General features: G+C 39.4%; 1 protein-coding gene across 1 annotated transcript; it reads right to left on the bottom strand.

Moving 5' to 3' along the window:
* Nucleotides 1-773: 773 nt before the first annotated feature.
* LOC116995223 (forkhead box protein E3-like) lies at nt 774-15,037 on the bottom strand. The gene is made up of 3 exons (XM_033057678.1): nt 14,396-15,037; nt 1,929-2,034; nt 774-1,318 (listed from the first exon to the last, which is right to left on the bottom strand). Exons 1-3 carry the CDS (start codon nt 15,035-15,037, stop codon nt 774-776), a joined length of 1,293 nt encoding a protein of 430 aa, XP_032913569.1.
* Nucleotides 15,038-16,028: the final 991 nt, after the last annotated feature.

The following is a 16,028-nucleotide window of genomic DNA, read 5'->3' as shown; positions in this document are numbered from 1 at the left end:
TAAATATACAAAAACATATTTGATACGGATAATGCTTTTAAAGGCTCAACTTAAAATATATTAAAGAAAGTATATTTGGCTTCCCTGGATTAGTAAACCAGCAAGATTTGCATTTAAAGTAAGTGTCCAGATCATGCACCCTCTCAAGCACGGTTAAACCAAACCAGAAAAAAAATGGCAGGGTCAGGGCCAAGGCAGCTGCCTGCACGCCTGTTATGTCTGTCATTGTTTGCTTTGTTTTTCTGGACTTGTAAGCCCTTCAGGCCTGGAGCACTCCCCATGGGGCCTGGCCAATCTCTACTGCCTTTGGTGGGCACTGAGGAAGGGTTTGTTTGTCCAGCATTTGGCTCAAGGGAGTCAGAGCTTGGCTGAGACTTCAAAGTTAGAGATGCAATAGCAGCAAAATATCATATACAGTCACTGAGCTGGAATGCTTTTTCTGATATTGGGACTCTGTGCAGCCATGAAGTTGCATCCATGTAGAGCAAGTCAATATTGGATTGACACCATTATGAACGGTGTGGTTGGCGTGATTTCACCCAGGATGGGTGAAAAGGCAGTTTAAAATTTGCTTTTTAAAGCATGTATGCTTGTTCTCTCTCAGTTCTGGTGACAGGAGCTCTGCTGGCACTGGCACCATAGGGCAGCACTCAGAAGAGGAGGGTGTCTGGTGACTTTTGGTGGATTCAGATGAATTGCTGTCCTGTTTACGCGTGCCAAGAGAAACTCTGCCAACATCCACACCCACAGCCAGGCGCTGGTAAACGCTCCATTCACAGTTGACCGAAGGCAGTGAACGCGTCTCGCCCATGGCACCTTTCAGACAGCTCCTCCTTTCGTTCAGTGACCCGCTGATGGGTTGTGGTTAGGGTGGAGCGGAGCAGCGACCCGCGACCGCCAGGCCTGAAGGACTGCGCAGGGACCGCAGGGCTGAGCCGGGCCCCCAGGGCCGAGCCGGGCCCGCAGGGCTGAGCCGGGCCCTCCGCACTGAGCCGGGCCCCCAGGGCTGAGCCGGGCCCTCCGCGCTGAGCCAGGCCCTCAGCACTGAGCCGGGCCCCCACGGCTGAGCCGGGCCCTTTGCACTGAGCCGGCTCCCAGGGCCGAGCCGGGCCCTCCAGGCTCCGCCGGGCAGCGCGGGCAGCGCGGCGCTCTGGTGCCCCCGCGTGGCCGATGGCGGAGCAGGGCGGGCGGCAGGGCGAGAGCCGCCCCGGCCCTTGGCCGGGTTCTTTACTCCGCGCCCTGTTAGCGCAGCGGGGCGATGCATCCAGGCTGGGCCTGGGCGAGGCGTGCGGGGAAACGTTCCGGGATTCAACATCACCTAACAGAAGGATTCTTTTTTGTTTTTATTTTTGGTTTGGTGTGTGTTTGAGCTGTTGCTGTTTTGTGCAGCTAACGCAGAACCGCGAGGGCCCAGGCTCGGCGGGATGCCGCTGCTGGCTGTGGCTGTGCCGCAGCCGCGGCCCCCCCGCAGCCCCCGGGACGCCGCTCCCTGCGCTGGGCACCCCCGCACCGAGGCACAGTTTCGGCCGGAGGAGGTTCGGGGCCCTCGGGGCCTGGAGTGCAGCAGGCCGAGCTCAGGACGTGTCTTTCGGAGTCATTGGGTGCAACATTTCTTTTAACATTGTGCCAGAGATGGGGAATTGCTTCTAAAATGTTACCTATCTAGAGAATTAATCTCAAGGTAAATTTTTACTTCTGGAATTGGAATCAATGTGAATCAGGTCAGTGCCACCTAACTGGGTGTTTTATCTAGAAGCCTTGGACATAACGTGGCACAACTTAGACGGTTTCTCTCCATTCTATTTATTGGAGTAAATAATATCTGAATCAAGTGTGTCAGAGAAAGTAGGAGTCAGCACTTTGGATGCTTGCTGAAAGTGTGACCTGCAAAAAGAGTAGCAAAATCTTCTCATAGTGCAACCATTCACCTTTTTGGCTCAGCTTTCCCCCTTCCTTTGTGGGAATTACCATCTGAGGAGCAGTATCAACCTCTTCTTCGCAGTTAGGGCATGCAGAAGATCCTGTGGACAGCTGCTTAAAGGACCAGAGAGCCCAGGATAGTATTCATTGCAGTCTCTATTCTTGGACATTTAGAGTTGAAACTTAAAGTCTGAGTTCCTACTGCTGGAAGTGTGTATTTCAAGTGTTACTCTCTGTATGCAGATATGTATAATGTTAAGTGTAATTCAAGGTTGCCTTTACTGGTGTTTTTTAGGCTTTTTTTTTCCTTTTTTTTTTCCTTTTCTGTTTCTAAAGTATGCTATATGCCTATGAATTTAAGAAAGCACACTGCAATGCTAGAACCAACAGTACAAAGTACTGCTTGAGAATTTGGACAATGCTCTCAGGCACTTGGTGTGATTCTTCGGGTGCCATGCAGGGGGCCAGGAGTTGGAATCAATCCTGATGTATCCCTTCCAACTCAGCATGTTCTCTGATTCTATGAAAGTAAAACTTGCTCTGAGTTCAGGGATAAATTTCCTCTGCGCCCAGGAAATTCTGATCCCATTGAAGGCAGCAGCAGAAATTCTAGTGTTTTCAAGAGTGCAAGAATTTCCTGCTATCCTTTGTTTATAAAAAAATGCTCAGAGAGAGTGACAAACATTGCAGAGTTTTAGAGCTGTTCTTGGAAGTAAATTGTTCAGAATCCCACAGGTATTTTATGTGGTCCTGTGCATTATTTCAACTAATGAATCAGCTTTGGGACTGCAGAAAAGGGCTTTATATGCTTCATTCTAAGGTTAAAATCAATGTACAGTAGCATAAAGACCATATGATATCTAATCCATGTATACATCTAGTTTATGAACAAAGCCACTTTTTCATAGCAATGGCAAAATGCATGAGAAGTTTCATATTAGAAAAAAAATTCAAATATTTCAAGCCAAGAGAGAAAGAACCGATACCATGTATTGCCTCCAAGTGGAAGACTAGGACCTGTCATGTTCTGGAATTTAGTGATGACCCATCTTGCATATCTCAACATCTGCACACTACTTAGGGCTGACATTAGCTGAGTTACTTGCTACTTTCAGTTATAACTCCCTCACAGAGAAGGTATATTAGAAAAATCAATAGAGAAATCAATACATTTTACCCAAGTTATCAGATGTGCTCCGGATGCTTAAGTTGCTAAATAGTATTTGATTCAAACAAAACGGATCTCACATCCTTTCTATTAAACTGAGAGTTGGCATATATTTCTCTTCCCTCCCTTCGCCGTTCCCAGTTGAGAAGCATTTGCACTCTGGCACCAATTTATGTGGAATTTCAATGTGGTTTTGAAATAAAATTGATTAACATTTTCTCTTCTGAAAAACTGTCTTAACATCCCAACAATTATGGGGAAATTAGATTGTATAAAGAATACTTCCAGTTTATTTCCCAAGGAAAGTAATAATGCAGCATAATGAGGGGTTGTGCAAAGGATCTCTAGGAGTACTTGGGAAAAGCAACAGTTGGTGAAGTTAGAAAAATGAGGGAACAACGACTGGATTTCACAACAAACCGTTTCCATTGGATTTAATCTCTAGATATTACATTGATATTTTATATGCATACAAATTATGTTCCATGGAACACTATGGGGTGAATTAACAGTGCATTGCACATGGATTCAGGCATGCAAATGACAAAAATAGGAGATAAGTATGAAGAAATTGTGTCCCTAAGCCACCATGTACTTAACTGACAAACAGGAACATCAGTAAACAATTTTAGGACATACTACTTTTTGCAAGAAGACACATAGGTTTTGCTAAAGGTGCCAATAATGCTCTTATTTTCTTCAATTCTCTTACAACAGCATTAACCTTCAGCAGATACATGAAAAAAGCTGAATCCAGGGACTGCATGGTTTCATGGTGGTAATGGGACAAAGTGCTTCTCATGGAGGTTAGAATCATACCCTGGCACCACATCAGTGAACTTCCAGTGAAATGGGAATTGCAGTTATTTCCAAAGCTTCATAGCCATGTTACCAAAGAAGCCCACTGCTACAATTTGCAATGAAGACAACACTCATTGAGAATTCTAAGTAAGTGACCAACGTTGGAAGGAATGGAAGCACTGACAGTATGAGAATCTGGGGAAAGGATGAGGTTATTACACTGCATGTGCAGTTCCCCCATGCAATATGAATTGCGTCTGTTTACACAGATTCGCAAGAGAGCTGGAGAAGGACAAGGGCATGTAGTGACCGGACAAGGGGTAGCAGCTTTAAACTGAAAGAGGGTAGGTTTAGATTTAGTATTAGGAAGAAATTCTTTACTATGAGGGTAGTGAGACAGTGGAACAGGTTGCCCCTAGAAGTTGTGAATTCCCCATCCCTAGAGGCATTCAAGACCAGTTTGGGTAGGGCTTTGAGCAACCTGCTCTAGTGTAAGGTACACACTTTCCTGACAGGAATGTAGGAGCTAAATGATCTTTAAGATTCCTTCCAAATCAGATAGTTCTATGATTCTGTAAGGTTCTTGCAGAGTAAACTCTGAGTTAGACTGTTGTTGACACAGACTGCCAGCATCACCCAGTATCTTCTTTCAGGCACAGTCAATGCACAAAAGGGTTCCATCTTCCATCTCAGTCTCTCGTGTCAGTCTTGTGTCACTCGCCTCTAAGAAGAAGACTGATATAAGGCACAATTTGGAATAGCAGCATGCTACTAATTCACTAGACCCAATCGGAACCTCAGAAAGATTGACCTAGCATCCCCCCTTCAGACCTATTGCCAGCCAACCTTCTGCCTCTGAAAATATCTCATTTTGAGCTGAGTATCACTGCTGAGAGGACTGAAAAGCATGATTGTACACGCTTTAATTAAAGGTCACAGGTCTGACAGGTTGTGACGTTATCTAATATATAGCTTTTCCTTTAGAGTTGCAGATCACCCTTTTGTGAGGCTGTGCTTTTTCTGAGTTCTGAGCACTGTTCCCAGCTCACTGACTCATGCCATTGACATGACGGATCCAAAGTAGTGCTGAAACTTTGTGAGAATGCAGTAGCACAGCTCCTGCTTGTGCCAGGTCACTGCCACTCTTTTTTTTTAATTTCTTCCTGACTGAACCAGGTTTTTGAGAGGCAGCTGGAGTCTGTGATAAGTCAAAGTGAGAAATCTCTCTGATTCAGGAATGAACAGGCTTTATGCCAGAGCCTGTCCTTCTTCAACCCATTGTCTGTCTTTTCCTTGTTGAACAAGTGGCCTTGTCCCACATACTCAGTGTGGTGACTTCATCTGCATAAAATCGTGTTTCAGAAGTCCTGTTGGTTCCCACAATTTCCCTTACACTGGTGTGAAAACTGCATATTAAAAACCAACAAATAGTAGAAACTTGTGGAGCCTTCAAAATCCAAGTCCAAAGTAAAGAGAATTCTTAGAAATAGCATTTCAAAAGAACCAGAAGAAAGGGGAAGGGCTCTTCCCCTTCTCAGGCCCTCTTTGGGCAGGTTGCTGCCAGAGAAAGGAGGCAGGACTGGAGTCCTGCCATGACACAGGAAAATTCCACAAAAGGCCAGAAAGATTTTAAGTCAGAAGACAAGATAAAATAGAGGAAAACTTTAGCCAGAAACATGTATCCACATGCTGCTGTTGTCTTCTCCATCTCTTCACTTCAGCATCCCTGTAAAGTCACATTAACCTTGACCCTCACTGGCTCCTGTTCTACAAATTTGGGAGCATTTCTTTTGTTATCAGCCTTCAATATACATGCTGTTCTTACTTCTCTTTCCCTTGTAATGTGTCTTTTTGACTCCTCCAATCAATCAGAGTCATTTGATCCTATTCAAAGATTCTGACCTGATATGAAATACCTCTAAGAGACTGGGATAGTAAACAGCTGTTGGATGGTCTGCACAGAACCAGGGCTAATGCATTTTATTCAAAAATTGTATTCAAAAATATTCTTTTATTCAAAAATATGGTATTGGCACTTTTAGGAGCATGGAGATGGTTTGTTTCACTTGTCAAAGGAAGTATTTGTCAAAAACCCAGGTATAGTGAATGTGTTGGATAAATTTCTTCCACTTAGTTAAGAAAGTAGGCAGTTCGACACAGCAGGTACAGGAAACCCTGCATTTAGTCTGTTTCTCTTGTAAGTCACAGAACATAAAATTTCATAAAATATATGTGAGGCTGTTGTCTTCACTCATATAGGCACAGAGGGCCATATTTTTTGTCCATACTGGCTTGCACTCTTCAGTAAATCCTGGCTGCTATTTTGCAGTAGATGTGCATAGGTACTTTGCCTGAAGAGTCAATCAATAATGTGGAAAAGTCTTAGTTATTTGTTAAGATACTGCAGAGAAGTGTCTTAGGTGTTTTGTTGAGATACTGCAGAGAAGTTTTCCATTCTGCAGACAAAAGGGTGATTTTGTTGTCAGAGTAGTTGCTGTAATAGTTTTCAGGAAAAAAGTTACTTTAAAAAAAATTCTGCTTTCCAGTAGAATTAAAATTTTGTTTCTTCTTTCAATATTTGTCTATTGTAGGGTACAATTTAAATCACAGCATAAGTTCACAGTAACATCCACTGGCCATGTTAGGCCGTATTTCTTCCTTGGTCTTTCAAGTGACAGTATTCTGTTGAAGTGCAGTTAGAAAAATTAGCTGTTCCCATTGTTTTTCATGTGCATACATCAAACTGCCATTCTAGGAAACAATTCACTTGTGTGCTGGATGCTAGAAACTTGCCTTTGCTTTTGTTTGCTAATAGATTACTTTATTAATTCCAAAGGTTTAGCCAGCACCTTGGGTTTTTTCCAGCAGAGTTTAATTCATCTGTTCTCATTCTATGTGAATAGATGTCTTCTAGTCACTGAAACATAGGACTGTGCTTTTACATTAATTGCCCATACTAATCATTTTAAATGTTTGATATCCCAAATGTACAAACTGTCATTGGTCTCTGTGAAGTTTGTCAGATTGCACACTGATGGTGGATTTTAAAAAAACTTTTGGGCATATTCTTAGTCTGTAAAACAATACCTTTATTCACTGTTACACATTGAACCTGTTTTCTACTGCCTTTCACAGTCATTTACATTGGCATGAAAGATATAGCTGATGGCCATAAGTTAAGAATCATGCTATTAAGGAAAAAAAATAAACCAAAATATGAATTTGACAAATGAAATTCTAATTTGTATTCTCAGAGTTATGACCAAAGTGGGGTTTTTCGCCTTTTTTTTTTAATTTTCTCGTTTTTAGATTCTTTTTTTAACAAGGTACAGTGCTACTAACACTCAAACATGCAGAAGTCAGGTGCCTAGAGGATCAAAATATTGTCCTGAATTTGATTATATTCTGAAACAAAGAAGAAAGAAAATTATAGAAAGGAGAAGTGAGAGTCTGTCTTTGTGAGTGTGTTTATGAAACCCATTTGAGAGGCAGAGGAAAATCTCTTATCTGGCCCCTGACATACCATGTATTTGGAGTGAATAGAGAAGGATGTGCTGCAGCAGGGACTGCATTTTCAAACATCCCTCCTTGCAGGAAGCTGCCATGTGCTACTGGGCTGTAGGAACATACAACTCACAGTCAGTAAAAGTTTGGCTTTTACTGACTGTGAGTTCCAAGGCTTTGCAGAGGGAACAGCTTCTGCAGGAAGATCAATGTGCCTGGAAAATACCTGCTGGGTGGTCCATCTTCCTTAAACTTAGGTTTAAATCTTTTGGATATAATAGCAATAGAGTTAAATGCTTTGAAATTGGTGGAAAACAAATTTTGAATTTTAGTTTAAATGTATACACACCAAAAACCTGCACTATTTTTTCATCTTACTTTAAGGTACAACAGGTTTACCACAGTCTTAATGCCTCTTAATGTCTACTGTGATACACAGTACTCATCAAGCTGGCTGCTGAATTATTTCCTTATAAGACCATTTAACTTCAAAACTTCGTATTATAGAGGTCACGTGCTCTGGTGATATTCAGAAGGGAATTGTCACTTTCAGACAACTAATATCAGTCATTCTTCTATCTATATTTGGATTGCAGGCTCAGGAAAGTGTGATGGCAGTTATTAACTGCTCTCAAGAAATCCACTTGCAAGATGGATTTATTTCTTGATTAATGATGGAGATTATTCAAGTATTAATTCCAGTTTTTTATATCACAAACTTGATATCATCCTTGTTCTCTCCACCCTTAAAATTACTATGATTACTCTAATTGTTAGAAAGCTATTATTTGATTCAGATTTGCAAAGTAATTACCCGCTAGTAGCACATCTGCCATTTCTCACTAAATTTTGGTATGTATTGTTGTATCTCAATTAACAAAAGATCTACTAACTGAAGCATTGCTGTATGAATTCTAGTAAGGCTTTCAAGCATGACATAAATTTTGTCCTGATTGATTCTGACTCTTACTGTGTGCTCTTTAATTTGTTGCTTTGCATTTCAGAATTGTCTGTGAACCTGGTGCTTGATGTTTTAAACAATGATTTCTTCGTCTGTAGCAATCAGATCTAGAGGTTTTAACTGATGGAGTATCCTTTATGATATTATTTCTACTTCTGCTTCATGAGTTGTATTCTCATTACCTTTTTTCTTTGTGTCACAGGCTACACAGATTAAACAGAATTACAGTTTTTAATCTCATCTTTGAGTTAGTACGACGAAGATGATGGGATAATTATCTGTACATATCTAGGTTTTCTGCCATGAATATGAGGAGCAGTGAAGGCAGCCAACATACCAGCTATTAATACTGGAGCATCATTGATGTGCTTTTTGCACCTGCTGTACTTCCTATACAGATTTTTCAAGTTGTTGCACAGTTATGCCATTTAAAGATGAGATTTTGAGCACTCATAAATATGCACAAGTGCTTGTGTGCACACCCAAGTACACACACACATACATACTTCAGATGTCTGAAAATGTTTCTATATTAGATAAACAATCTCAACAGCCTACTACGGAGCTCCTTAAAATGTGTCTTGTACTGACAATGTACTTAGTTCAGTTTATGTGCAATATTGCTTGGTTAACACTGCAATCTCTCTGGATTACCAAATTCTGTTGACATATGTTTTCTCTAAAAACACTCTCATAACTTTTTCTAGAAACTATTATTGAGTCAAGTTTACTATAGGTTGAGCTGAGAAATCTGCAAAAAATTAGTGCAGTATGGTCTTATGATAGAAATAAAGTCTGTAAGCCTCAGTCTTACTTACTTTATGGTCTGTTGCTTCCAATGAAATAAGTTCTTTTTTCATGGCTGTTGATAGAATAAGAATCAGCAGCTATAGCTTCTTTTTATATTGTTCTTTCAGGAGTAAAAGTCTTATTCCAGTATGTTGATGTAAGCATCATTTTGTCTGTGATGAACTGGGAATACTGGGATCCAGATTTCTTCTCTGACAGTGTTAGCTGAGCTATATGTAAGAAGGGAACACAGTAGAGCGACAGGAAGACTTAAAGTGGAAAATTCAGATTGGAACTGAAAGACAGCAAAGGAACACAGAAGCAGAAAGGCGGAGTAAATGCTGAAGAAGCACAAGGAGAATGTAAGGTGGACATACCTGATGCTGATGACCAGATCCTCAGTTGTACTGGGAACAGGTAAGACACATAAGAGGAGTCATTCAGGGACATCAGGACCTAATGTCCTGTTAAACATAGTGTAAATACAGACTAAAAGAGTTTTAAAGGTGTCAGGAGAGTCTGACCTCCAACTTTTTTCAGTCACATCATCTGTGTCAAGATATCACAGGAGCAAGGTGGTCTATGGCTTCTATGGCAGCTTTCAACCATTTCAGTAGCCTCTCCCAGGACATTTCTCACATGCTGGGATGCACCTGATCAGGGTTTGGTATTGGCAAAAAGATTCAAACCTTGGTCTACGGTGCAAAAATTCTGTAATTTGACTCATGTCTGCGTGATCCATCTGGCATGACGTTACCCCTTACACAGAAAGAATTAAATTTGTAAGTGGTTATTGCTATTTCATATGTAATATGGATCAGGAATATTTTTTTTTTTTTTTTCATATTTTTAACATACTGACATCAGATTACACCAATCTAGGAAGATCCTAATTAAAATTACACTGCAAAGAAATTAAAATAATTAGTTACAGGAGGGCACTCTTAAATCAATCAACCATATCTGTGTCTTATTGATCCTGAATAGTTTCTGTATGATTGGGACATTTTCATTTTCATGATCTTATTTCCGGTTACACCATCTCTCAAAGAACCTTTGAGTGTTTCCCTTTTTTTTTCTTTTTTTCCCTCATGGTGTCACTACAGGCCAAACCTGACAAATCCTTTATGCATCCATGTACCTGAACCTCAGCATGCTGGATGAGGTGTTTCTGTTCTGCTACCTCCAAAGGTCATCTTGTATAACCTGTTCAGGGGGTACAATAAATGGATAACTGTTGGATGAGCATGAGTCAGTGTTCATAAGTGAGTGTAGACTTCCCTTTCAACAAAGCTTTCATTTGTGCCCCTGGACAGTGGCTATTTTCAGTATGAAGAGGGCAAGTCTCAGAGTCAGAAGTCTTGCAAATGTACCAGAAATTAAACTGTATACTAAATTTCTGTGCTTATCAGGCAGAGCTATCTTAAAACTTTAGTTTTAGGATAAATATTTGTATAATTTGGTGAAGGCCAACTGCACAGTTAGTTATTATCTGGCTTAAAATTGTTACCTGTGTATTGTTACCTGAATGAAAGGTTCTCATGTTCAGCCCTGTTCCCTTACTGCTGCTCATTAAGGATAGTTTATTTAAAGTGTTAGCAAATGTTCAACATTTTATTTAGTGCAAAAAGAAGGTGAAAGCAATTGACAGTTTTTATTTGTGAAAGCATATGTGACTTCCATCCCAGCTATTTGCCATACACTGGCATTGCATCTGTGGACTCCTAAAGTAGATCTGCCATACAAAGATGACCTCTGCCTTATTTAAGGGTATAACAGAGGATTATAGTCAAAATGCTAAAATTCTGGTTTCCTGACATTTTTATCAACCCCAGTAATACATTTCAGTTGGAAAATGCTGAAGTTGTCAACATGCAGTTTTTAGATATTATATTCTTGTTGGATTTTCTGTAATTCACCATCTGTAACTGTTGGTTTTGCTTCTTAGGGAGTCTCTTACACCATAAGTATTGTCTCATAAATTCCTGTAGAAGCATGTAATTAATCTGTTTAATTTTCATGAACATTTCTGTCTTCTTATTAAATGGTAATTTCCTGTATGAGAAATCTAATGTCCTTGCTAATCAGAGGATTATATTTCAAGATTAGAAAATTATTTATTTTTCTGTGCTGAGTATGTTTGGGGGTTTAGAATTCAGGTAAAAATACACAAGTTGTTTTTTTGCTTACTTCTTTGAAATTTTTACTTCAAGTTCTTTTCAAATTAGTACTTTGACATTTTGATCACAAAATGACATACTAACCCTACTCCTTCAGCTAAAATAAAAAAAACCAAACATTAACATTGCAATCAAGCTTTCAGACACTAGGGCAGGGGGAAAATGGCATCTTTTCTCAATAGTGTATTTATAACTTTTCCCTTATCTCAGATGAAGGCATTAAAATATTGCCTCTAGTTGTATGAAAAAATCTGCTATTTTGCCATATTTCATATCCAAGGTGGGCCTTTTTTATATATTAATTAAAATAATGAAAGGAGGAAATTATGGGTATTAGTTGTTAAATAACTTCAAATTCTGATGGGGTTTACAGGAAGAAATAGTGTTTTCTTCATTATGGCAGTGGCAGCTTGTCTTGGAGATACAGATTGCCTCTTTCAAGTGCTGCAGGACAAGTTACCAAAATTGAACTTACCAAGATAGTCACATGTTTCCATGCTGCTTTGTGTCTTGGAAAGATTCTGAACACTCAGAGCTGAAAGCCAGGGCAATGGGAGCTCAGCTGCTGGGCTTTGAGAGCGAAAAGTGCTACACAGTGATGTCACAAACCTGATGTCGAAAGTGAACGTGCACAGTTGACCTCAGACTTTTAGGTCTGTGCTTCAAGATGTTCCTCATCTCTCAGGTTATTATGAAAGTGAATTATATTATGGCTTCGAAGGATAATAATATAATAGTGATTGGGTAATTTTGCTTTTGGAGCTGTATTTGAACTATGCACAGCTAGAAAGCAATGGATATCTACTGAATGAGGACAAAATAAATAGCTGCATATTACTTTAAAAGAATCCTCCTCCAATGTGGCATGCAGCTGCTGTACAAGCAAACAAGAAGTTAAAACACATTGAATAAAACAAAAAATTAGTAAGAAAGCATATGGATAGCTACATAATCATAGTGGAAATATCTAAGATGGGAGTTCTCATTCTATGGTATGTGTATCACTAGTGGTATGAAAACAATTTCAAAGTGGTCTTCAAATAAAATCTGAGCATCTGAGCAGAAGAATGTCTCCTTCATATTAGTTACTATTATTGCATTCCCACAGTAAACTGGAACAAACTGGGAGCTCACACAGGGACTGGTATATGCCACATTTCCACCATCATCACTAATCTGATAAAATACAATTCTTTTTCCCGAGCAAACTAAAATGGTTCCTTCAGTCATAAAAGGATAACCTGGTAAGTGATAGGTCACAATAGCTCCAGCAGAGTACCGTGTTATACTCTTCAATACCCTTCTCCAACTCTTAGCAGGGAAGATGTAGTTAAATGACATTGTGTCATTCTGGGAACATTCTCAGTAAGCCAAGTAATCCCAGTAAGAACAAACAGGAGTAACTTGTTCTCTTTATAATTTTAAAGTAATTTGCTGACAGCTAAAGAACTGTGATATTAGATTTTATCAAATACATAAACTATAGCAGGCAGAGATTTTCCCCATCTACTACTCATCAAACCTGCCCTCGTATCCCTAGCTTTCATTCTCATCTGCTTATAATTGCCAGGCATTTACAATTTGTATTCCTTAGACTTCTCACAGCTCCTTGATCAACATGAGCTTCTTGTCCCAATTCAGGTTATCTGTTTCCTTACCCGTCTCCTCATCCCACCTTCATCCCACCTTCCCCACCTTTGTCCAGTGCTCAGGTTTTGTCCACCCACAAGAGCATTTCATGACTGAGGCACTGCAGTGCCTTCATCTGCATTTTCTGTGAGCGTTTCAAAGGAATTTCTAGTTTTATGATTTAGCATAGCTGGGTTTTTTCACAAAAATGCTTGTTACACTTCCCCATGTGAAACTTCAAAAGTTTCTGCTACCATGAGGTTGCTGGATAGATACATATATTTTTAAAAATTATTTAAGTGAGCACTGTATAACATCATATACTCTGTAGCTATGTACATAAGTATGACTATGTAAACTAAAAATATAGATATAAGCCTAAGCAATATGAGAAAAATGAAAATTTCTTAAATTGATTATACTCAGCTAATGGGTAAACTGGTAATTAGCCATGTTGCCTTTAAGTAATCATTTAAGTAAGTTAATTATTATGTGGTCATGCATTTAAAAAGCAGATTTGAACTTAAACACATATTTTAGACAACATTGCAATCTTATTTCACTTGGAATATTTTTTAATCTGAACAATTATTCAAACAAATATACAACTAAACAGTTGAAGATATATAAATGTACAGAGTTTTTTATCAATACAATGCATCAGAATTAATAGTGGCAAGTGAGTAGTAACCAATGTATAATATTGAATGAGTGGAAGAATAATTCAGTATTGCCAGCAGTATGGAAGGTGACAAATATAATTTCAAAGACATTCTCAAATGACAAAGGAAAAATGTATTAATCCTTTTTATTCAATATAATGTAAAAGTAAATATATGGTTGTACATATTTGAATATATGATTATAAATTCATATACATGTGTATTAATTTGAATCCAATAGAGCAGTAGTATACAGTAATATGATTAATACATAACAATTAAAAAGTACATAATTTCCTTTGGCAGTCAATGTGAATGGATTTGCTTTTATACTGAGGTAATCTATGCATGGCCAATGACTAGCAGAATTATTAAAAATTCATTATTATGATTTCAAAGCTAATACACTTAGGTAATAATCATGGATAATCAGTGGCTTATATAAGTAAGCAAGCTCTTCTACTATCATCTACATATACAAAAGTTCAAAACTGTGCAACATATATATTGTATCTTAATAGAGTCCCAAGCTGCCTGTAAAGTTATTCAAATGCTTCAGGTCTTTCTAGTACTTACAGACGTGTCTGAATGCTTCACTTTAGTCCTGTTTTTGAGAAAAGGGTAAAAGGGAGTTAGGGAAACCTGGCTGAATATTTAGGAAAATATTCTGCTGCATAACTGAAGCGGCAGGAGTTCCATAAAACCAGTCCCCACAAGTGCCGTTGGGTTTATCAGTCTGTACTTGAGGTGAAAACTTCCCCATTATTAAATCACTGCTTACGTTTTGGTATTCATGCACAAACTGCAGTCTGTCAGCATACAGAAGTTTCCACAGTGGATCCAGAAAATAATGTGTCTGGTAAAGCCGGTTTGGTGCTGGGCAGGAAGGACAGTGTCCCCATGGTGTGAAATAATTCACAGCAAGGCAGTGCTCTGCCTCCTTTTGGCGCCCTCGCTTCCGTGACCTTCGATGTTGCCTGAAGTCCCCATGAACAAAGTCATTCAGGTTTGATGGGTGAATACTCCAGTAGTTTCCTTTGCCATCCTCACATCTTCCCACCTTGATGAAACAATCATTTAGTGAAAGGTTGTGCCTTACACTGTTCCTCCAACCTCGATCTTTGTTCCTGTAAAAAGGAAAATTATCTTCAATATATTTGTAGATAGCAGCTAAATTCAGTTTATTTGTGGGGGAAGAAAGTATCGCCTTTGCAATCAAAGCTATGTATGACAGAGGTGGTTTATCCAGAAATTTTCTTTCATCCACAGTCACAGGAAGACACTTTTTGGCATGTATGTGAGAGCTGGGAATTTGGGCTGGAATCCCTTGAGACAGTTTTCCTTCTTCTTCTTCTTCTTCTTCTTCTCCTACTGTACAGATGTCTAGACTTCCTTTGTTGTTTTCCGAAGAGTCTTCACTCATTATAGCAGCCTGAAATCCAGCATTTATTTTAAGCCTTCTGATATTTTACTGCAAGTAGCCAGTTGAATTATTGGTCCACTGAATATAACCAGCAGGAAAATCGAAAGTTGGACTTCTAATGTGCTGCTCTCACATACCCACTTTTATATTTTATACTCTGTTAAGTCAACATCCTTAACAACGCAAACCGAACTGCCTATGTTTACAAAAGTCAAGGTGCAAGTCCTAGCTGAATGAAAAAAAACCAAACAAAATAATTATACTATGTTAAGTATGAAGATAAACAGACCATGACGTTAGCCTCTCACTTTATTACAATCTGAGAAAACACCCTTCAATGTTCCCCATTGAAACATAATGATTAATGAGAAATTTATGGTGCCTAGATAGAGTTGCGAAAGGATCAGACTCTCCAGTGATATGCAGAACAAACTGAAACCAACATGTTGGTTCCTGTGTTCTACACTTAGTCAAACATGTTGTATTTAGTACAATAAACATTTGTTTTACCTTCTAATAGCAAGTACTGTGTGAAAGGAAACTACCTATCAAATTTTATAGCTGCAGTGTAGCTATTCTTAGTGAAATTGAATTAAACAAAAAAAAAACCAAAATCAAAACAAAAACTAAACACAAATTGCTCCCCTTTTTTTCTTATTAATTCTCTGGCAGCAACTAGCTTTTATGCTGACTTTCCAGGAGACCATTTCTGCCAACCCAAGAAACTGCTTGAGAGAGCAATTGCCACTCAGAGTGTTCTGTGCTCTGTCACCCCCAAAGCACAAACTGTCACTTGAACTTTGACATGGCCCTCAGCCTCCTGAGGTCTGACACTGTCAAGGAAGAGACAGTCACGTCATTTTGGAAAACACTGCCCTGAGAAGCTGTGGATACTGCCTCTCCTTGAGTGCTGAAGGCCAGGTTGGACTGGGTTCTGAGCACCCTGGTCTAGTGGAAGGTGTGCCTGTCCATGACAGTGTGGAACACCAAA

This window comes from Catharus ustulatus, chromosome 4, assembly GCF_009819885.2.
Source record: "Catharus ustulatus isolate bCatUst1 chromosome 4, bCatUst1.pri.v2, whole genome shotgun sequence".
Classification (NCBI taxonomy): Eukaryota; Metazoa; Chordata; class Aves; order Passeriformes; family Turdidae; genus Catharus; species Catharus ustulatus.
Note: the sequence above shows the minus strand (reverse complement) of the source record. Positions and strands in the feature narration are given on the sequence as shown.

What these genes read in the sequence shown, in the direction of transcription:
- LOC116995223 (XM_033057678.1), bottom strand. Translation starts at nt 15,037, where the DNA reads ATGAGTGAAGACTCTTCGGAAAACAACAAAGGAAGTCTAGACATCTGT. An exon ending in TTGTGCATGAATACCAAAAC is followed by an intron (nt 2,035 to 14,395) that starts GTAAGCAGTGAT and finishes TGGTCCTTTAAG; the next exon opens with CAGCTGTCCACAGGATCTTC. An exon ending in GGGAAAGCTGAGCCAAAAAG is followed by an intron (nt 1,319 to 1,928) that starts GTGAATGGTTGC and finishes TCCTTCTGTTAG; the next exon opens with GTGATGTTGAATCCCGGAAC.